General features: G+C 32.5%; 1 protein-coding gene across 1 annotated transcript; it reads right to left on the bottom strand.

Annotated features, from left to right (window-relative positions):
• On the bottom strand, window positions 1-3707 carry LOC101010762 (olfactory receptor 6C3-like). The gene has a single exon (XM_021922478.1). It carries the CDS (start codon window positions 3642-3644, stop codon window positions 2706-2708), a length of 939 nt encoding a protein of 312 aa, XP_021778170.1. The 5' UTR covers window positions 3645-3707; the 3' UTR covers window positions 1-2705.
• Window positions 3708-7940: the final 4233 nt, after the last annotated feature.

Here is a 7940-nt window from a genome sequence, read left to right as displayed (position 1 = left end):
TCATTCCTTCGGTTCATGAGCTAGCCATTTATAATTTAAACAAGATAGGAAATGGACATAAATTAACAGAAAATTGTGGTATTAACATACTATTAATTTTTTATTTATGACCTATAAGGCCAATTTATTATCACAGAAAGTATGAGCTTTAACATTAGAGAGATATGAATGAGACATTTAATGGATTTGTGACTTTGGGTAAGTTACTTAATGTCTTTAAACTTCAGTTTTCTCTGTTTAAAACAGAGTTGAAACTTCAAGGATGTTTTTGAGAATTAATTGAAATACTATAAATAAGTGTTCCATAAATCATGCAGCATTTAGTAGGCTCTAGGAATAGTTACATTATTTATTTTTTGTTTATTGGAAATTAATTTGGGAAAATATTCATTGTAGTTTTGATTTATTAAAGGCACTATCTATTCGGAACTAGGGACTTTTTTTCTTTATCTCACTTAGCCTTTATAACATATTTCTGAAGTTTTTATCCTTATTCCCAAATGAAGAGCTGAGGCTCAGAGAAATTATATAACTTAATTCATATAGCTAGCAAACATTAAGTATAGACTCAGACTACTTGGCCTGTTCTCTTAAGCACAGTACTGTATAGCTATATTTGATTAAAAACACAGAGACAGAGATAGTAATTTCCTGCTTTTAATTATTAGAGAATGAATAAGCTGGTATACTAGGACATGCTAATCCTTTTTATACACTTTAATATGTCAGGTTTCAAAGTATAACACCTATTTACATTGATTAAAAGTTGAGCTGTTAAGTAATGATTCAATGCTATGATTTGAGAGATTTCCATTGCCTTCCATAGGTTTTACTTACCTCTGATTTTCATATAGTTTCACTAACATTCAGAATGGCTGGAATAGTAAAAATATTAGCAGATGCCATTGCTATCCAGTAAAACCAGGATTTCTGAAAACATTTACTTTCTCATTGAACAAATTTTCTTCCTATTTTCACTGTTTTTGTCTTAATTTTCCCATTTTATCCAGAGGGGATATGTTTCTTTGATAGTAGAGAGTGAGAAAGGAGCAAAAATACAAAATACAGAAAGTATCTGAAAGTGTTTTAGAACTGTCTGGCATGGTTTCCACATAGATATTAGTCACCACGAGGTACTTAATGTTTTATCTAGTCTCTCTGCCACTGGCTCAAGGGGACTAATTCAGTGAATCAAAATTGCCAGAAGAGAAATGTACACGAAACACTAAGGAATATAAAACATAATACACATTAGGATTTAAATTGGAAAGGGAAGCTTGGGGGACAGTGTCCAATGAGACAGAAAAGAAAATAACAACAAACAAACAATACTATGTGTGAAGATTTTTTTCCCTTGATATTATATGGCATATAGAGATAGCAATCAAATATCTTAATTCTTAATGCAGATCTCTACGCAATACTCTATGCCATTTGTAAAACTGGGAAACTATTGCATTGTACTACATACTTCATTACCTCCACTATTTTTAATCTGCCTTCTAGTAACTTTTACTACTGTAATACTGCTCACCTTTTCTCTGCTCACTATATTGCTCACTAGCAATGGCAGTTGAAGAGTTTCTTGTTTTGATTGATTAATGTTACCATTTATATACCAAATATATTTTTAGGAGTTAGTGTCTGTCTAGACTATAATAGTATAATCATGCCCAAATGAGATAGTATAACTGAACAACACAACAAAATTGTGCAGATTCTTACTAAAAGCTATGCAAAATTTGCAAGTCCTTGCAGAGTTTCCACTATGTGTAAAAATAGAGCAAAGACCAGTTTTTTGGTTTGTTTTTTAAAATAGACTATTATATTGTGTACTATAACTCAGTTACCTTAGGCAAATTACACAACTTTTCTGAGTATCGATTTACACATTTATACAAAGCAGATAACCATGTCTATTTTGCATGTAGCTATAAAGATTAAATGAGATATGAGATGGAACGTACCTACCCCAGCATATGGAACAGAATAAGTACTCTCTATAGAGGAGCTATTATTATTTAGGAAGTTTATATCAGACTCTCAGCATGCCCGAGAGCAATGATGGCTGCCTAAATATTTATCTTTTTATGCATTTTCAAAAACAAAAACACAATGAATAGGAGAACATATAAATTAGACATAGTGTGTACCTTCAGCATAACTAGAGAATAGAGTATATTATGAACTTCCAATTACTCGTGAGTAGGAAAATAAATACTCAAGTCCATCAGATGAGTGGGAAGAATTGGATGAAAACTGCTTGCAAAAAACGTCTGTTGCAAATAGTAATTTATTTCATATATCATTTCATATATCATATATGGAGAACATTTGAAAAAAATTGTTATATTAGTAACCAAGAAGAGAAATTTTAAGAGTAAGTTGATTAAATGTGTTTACTTCTTTAAGTCACTATGGTATCAACCATTTTTATTGTTCGGAATAATCAACGAGGTGATTTATGTTCAATAGCCACTGACTTTTTAACTAAAATTGGAAATTAGTGGTTACATGGAACTGATAGATGGTTTTAAAGGAAGACACAACACAGTCACTTTCAAGTTAAAAAGAAAACGGAAGCAAATGAACTCAGCATTTCTGGTAGTTGTGAGATGGGTATAGGAGGATAGTGGACAAGTTAAAACTTCATTTTTCCTTTATTGAATCTTTGTGATGACATTCATTCGTGTTAGTACATACTTTCATTTGTTTCTATAAAACACTACTTTGTGAACCAAATCTTTAAAAGCTTGTTTTACTAGCTGGTTTCTCGGGGTGTAAATAAAAGGGTTCAGCATGGGGGCAACTGAAGTGTTGAGAATAGCTACTCCTTTGGTCAATGATGCTGTTTCTTTTGCTGAAGGCCTGACATACATGAATATACAGCTTCCATAAGAGGTGGAGATGACGATCATATGAGAGGAGCAAGTGGAGAAAGCCTTTTTCCTCTGATTGGCAGATGGGATTCTCAGAATAGTGCAAATGATGCACACATAGGACAGAATTACTAATGCTAAGGTAATCAGCAGAGTAACAAAGGCAAAGTAAAAACCAATCATCTCTAAAAGCCACGTGTCTGAGCATGAGAGTTGTAAAATGGGGAAATAGTCACAAGAGAAGTGATCAGTGACATTGGAAGCACAAAAATCTAATTTGAAGATAAGTGTGAGTGGTGGAAAAATGATCAGAAATCCTCCCAGCCATGAACTAAAGACAAGCAGGGTGCAAATTTTCTTGTTCATGATGGTGGTGTAGTGGAGAGGCTTGCAGATGGCCACATGACGATTATAAGACATTGCAGCTAGAAGAAAAAATTCAGACGCACCCATGAAGATGAAGAAAAATAATTGAGCTAAACAGTTGTTATAGGAAATGGTCTTGACTTTAGTAATAATTGCCCCCCAAAATTTGGGGATGGAAACACTGGTGAACGTAATTTCTAAGAAGGAGAAATTCCAGAGGAAGTAATATATAGGAATCTTTAGACTAGAGTCTATCAAGGCAAAGATGATAAAGGTTAAATTGCCAGTCACACTTAATACGTAAGTTTTAAATAAAAAGATAAAAATTACAATCTGAAGCTCTGGGCTGTCTGATATGCCTAAGAGTACAAACTCTGTAATTGTTTTGTGGTTTCTCATGCAGAGATTTTTTTCTTTCAAGAAGATCTGTTGGTGAAAAATAAAACACACAAAAAGAATAAGTGAAATTTAAAGGAATTAAAATTTAAATATTGGTAATAACTGGCTTCAGTGACATGAAGCAATGGATGCTTTTCCTTGTAGTAATTTTTGCAATATCCACTCATTCCTATTAAAGCAGAAAAATTCTACGTAGCCTCTATTAAAATGAAAACATGTATTCACATATATGAAGTCTTCTTATTGGTGACTTTATATAAAACCTCTTCATCTAATAAAATCTTCCACATGTGCAATATATCATTGAATTACAGATTTCTAAAGCAATATTTTTAAATTATATATGTCATTTTTATTTTTACATACGATTTTTCAGTTTCCAGTGTTTTTAGGACTGAAATACCTGATTTTAGTTTGAATTCCAATGTTATTTACAAACATAAATTTTATTGGTCTAAATTTATTACCTAATCACAATTTCTGAGCTTAATAGTAGCTATGATTATTTTTATCCTTAACTTATATTCTTCTAAATATGATCAACAAAAATAAATGTGTTTGCAGTCACAGAAATATAAGACTAGAGTTGCTGTGGTTGCAAACAAGAGTAAACTTTTTAACTTATGGGAAAGAAAACACAAGCCAGAGAAATTGATTGTCACATAGATATAGCTCAATAATATAGTTCTAAACATACTGATGATCCATGTGTATAATTTTCTTGTTTGTTATTTAAATTAAAAATGGACTTTTTAAAAAAACTATATTAACTTAATCTTTTTAATCTTAAACTTGCCTGATGACAAGAAGCAACTCATAAGGGAGTTTTTTTGATGCCATACAATCACATGGCTTCCTTTTTTGAAGACTAAATAATTGAATAAATTTTATGTAGGATTTACTTTATAGAAACCACAAATCTCTAAAATGTAATCTATATGACTTTTACCTGTCTTGTTCTCTCCTTATCCTTAGCAAATGGCATTGTGTCTGTGATATGAGTTCTGAATATTTGTTGTATTACCTTCTTTCTGTAGCATGAACTGAGTCACTCAGGGGGTGATAAGTATCAAAGCTATTACTGTGCATTTTTTCCTACTTTTCGTTTTATTTTTCTGTTAATTAGCATTCTTTTCTTTCAAGAAAATACACATTTGTTCATTAGCATATTAGCAAAGCTGGCAGATCAAAAGACAGAGATTGTTACTGTGATTTGAACAATGCTGAAACATATTAAATGTAAAATTAAGAGTAGTAAAGATGTTAAAATGATAATTTGGGAATCCCTGGTATTTATTGCAACAAAATAAACTTTTGGATAAAAAAGATAAAACTTTGTCTATTTATTGACAAATAAGAAAAATACTTTGTGATAGGTATAATTATGCTAGTCATAAATATAATTATAGATTTTTCTTATTTTATTTAAAAATATGAACTATAATGCATTTATAATACATTTCAGGAGACTTTTTTTGTCATTTAGTTTACCTTTGTCTCTATTATGTAAAAATCTCTCACATTGAGAAAATATAGGCCGAATTACATGTAAGATTTTTAGCAGCCTCTGTTATTAATAAAAATAAATTTATCTTTTATCTTTGCATGCAAATGTAAATGTTGCTCTGGCCTGAACTCCAAGAAACTATTATTGTAATTCTGAGACTTTAAGTAAATTTTCAGGGAATAGTTAAGAAATTGGAAGATAAAACAGTTCAAAGGTCTCTGAATAAGATAAAGATTGAATACTAAACCAAGATAACACTATTTTACCTTCTCTGGTCACCATATAGATCCCTGGGAGACTAGAGTGAAGAAAGGAAGGATGCATGGAGAGAGACATTCAAAAGAAGTAATGAGTCATCACATACCATTTTGGAAAGCCAAGCAATGTAACAAGATAAAAATGTACCAACAGCTTATACAATCAATCTGCTTTCCCTTTGGCTATGCTTAATTTTCCTGATACCCACATGGCACTCAGAGTCTACACTCAGGAGATAATTTATTCTCCATTCCTTCGGGGCTGGTTAATTCCAGAGCTGAACTACTCAACAGTGGACCACTCTTTGAGGGTAGTACCAACAATGCTTTATTCATTCATACATCTCTATATGCACTGAGCAGAATGAATGACTAAATAAAACATTTTAATATTACAAAAAATCATAAAAGTATTTAAAACGTCAGCATTTCATTTTTAATTTTAAAACTAATTTATGATTAAGGTTATGAGAATCAAGTGTCACAGCAGTATATCACATACATGGAATGGCCCTTATGTTTCCCATCAAACCTTCATTTTCCCTCAAGTTTTCAAATAAACCAGTATTAAGCATTTATAGTATGTTCTACCAGGTATTGTTCTGTATATTCATCAATAAACAGTCACAGTAACACATTCAGAGAGAAGAGTTTTTTTTCTTTGTACAGTTATGCAATTTTTATCACAGAAAATATGCTGTATTTTTTTATTTATTTTTTAGTTAACCAGACATAATGAATATCATTCCTTCTCAAGTTATCTAAACAGAGTCATCTTTGTGTATTAGTTGCATAGAATACCAGAGAAATACTTATATGTAATTTAATAATATTATTGATTAAAATTTAGGGAATTTTATTGTTACTATTTTCATTAGTTACAATGCTACAGGGCATTCTTTTTTTTTTTCCTGGGATACATGTGCAGAACGTGCAGTTTTATTACATAGGGTATACATGTTTCATGGTGGTTTGCTGCACCTATTGACCTGTCGTCTGTGTTTTAAATCCTGCATGCATTAGGTATTTTTCTTAATGCTCTCCCTCCCCTTTCCCACCACCCCCCAACAGGCCCAGCTCTGGTGTGTGATGTTCCCCTCCCTGTGTCCATGTGTTCTCATTGTTCAACTCCCACTTATGAGTGAGAGCATTCAGTGTTTGGTTTTCTGTGTTAGTTTGCTGAGAATGATGGCTTCCAGCTTCATCCATGTTCCTGCAAAGGACATGAACTCATCCTTTTTTATGGCTGCATAGTATTCCATGGTGTTTATGTGCCACATTTTCTTTATCCAGTCTATCATTGGTGGGTATTTGGGTTGGTTCCAAGTCTTTGCTATTGTAAATAGGGCTGCAATAAACATATGTGTGCATGTGTCTTTATAGTAAAATGATTTATAATCCTTTGGGTATATACCCAGTAATGGGATTGCTGGGTCAAATGGTGTTTCTGGTTCTAGATCCTTGAGGAATCCCCACACTGTCTTCCACAATGGTTGAACTAATTTACACTCCCACCAACAGTGTAAAAGCGTTCCTATTTCTCCAAACCCTCACCAGCATCTGTTATTTGCTGACTTTTTAATAATTACCATTCTAACGCATGAGATGGTATCTCATTGCAGTGTTTTTTTCCTTTTCTCTAATGACCAGTGATGATGAGCTTTTTTTCATATATATCCTGGATGCATAAATGTCTTCTTTTGAGAAATGTCTGTTTATATCCTTTGCCCACTTTTTGACAGGGTTGTTTATTTTTTTCTTGTAAATTTGTTTAAGTTCCTTGTAGATTCTGGATATTAGACCTTTGTCAGATGGGTAGATTGCAGAAATTTTCTCCCATTCTTTAGGTTGCCTAAAGAATGGGAGAAAATTTAGGTTCACTCAGATGATAGTTTCTTTTGCTGTACAGAGGATTTTTAGATTTGTTAGATCCCATTTATCAATGTTGGCTTTTGTTGCAATTGCTTTTGGTGTTTTAGTCATGAAGTCTTCCCTGAATGGTATTGCCTAGGTTTTTTTCTAGGGTTTTTATGATTTTGTGTTTTACATTTAAGTCTTATTCCACATACGGCTAGCCAGTTTTCCCAGCACCATTTATTAAATAGAGAATCCTTTCCCTGTTGCTTGTTTTTGTCATCTTTGTCAAAGATCAGATTGTTGTACAACATGTGTGGTGTTATTTCTGAGGTCTCTGTTGTGCTCCATTGGTCTATACATCTGTTTTGGTACCAGTACCATGCTGTTTTGGTTACTGTAGCCTTGTAGAGTTTGAAGTCAGGTAGCATAAGGCCTCCAGCTTTGTTCTTTTTGTTTAGTATTGTCTTGGCTATGCGGGCTCTTTTTTGGTTCCATGTAAAATTTGAAGTAGAATTTTCTAATTGTGTAATGAAAATCAATAGTAGTTTGATGGGGATAGCATTGAATCTGTAAATTACTTTGGACAGTATGACCATTTTCACTATATTGATTCTTCCTATCCATGAGCATGGAACTTGTTTCCATTTGTTTGTGTCCTCTTTTATTTCACTGAGC

Source organism: Papio anubis, chromosome 9 (genome assembly GCF_008728515.1).
Source record: "Papio anubis isolate 15944 chromosome 9, Panubis1.0, whole genome shotgun sequence".
Classification (NCBI taxonomy): Eukaryota; Metazoa; Chordata; class Mammalia; order Primates; family Cercopithecidae; genus Papio; species Papio anubis.
Note: the sequence above shows the minus strand (reverse complement) of the source record. Positions and strands in the feature narration are given on the sequence as shown.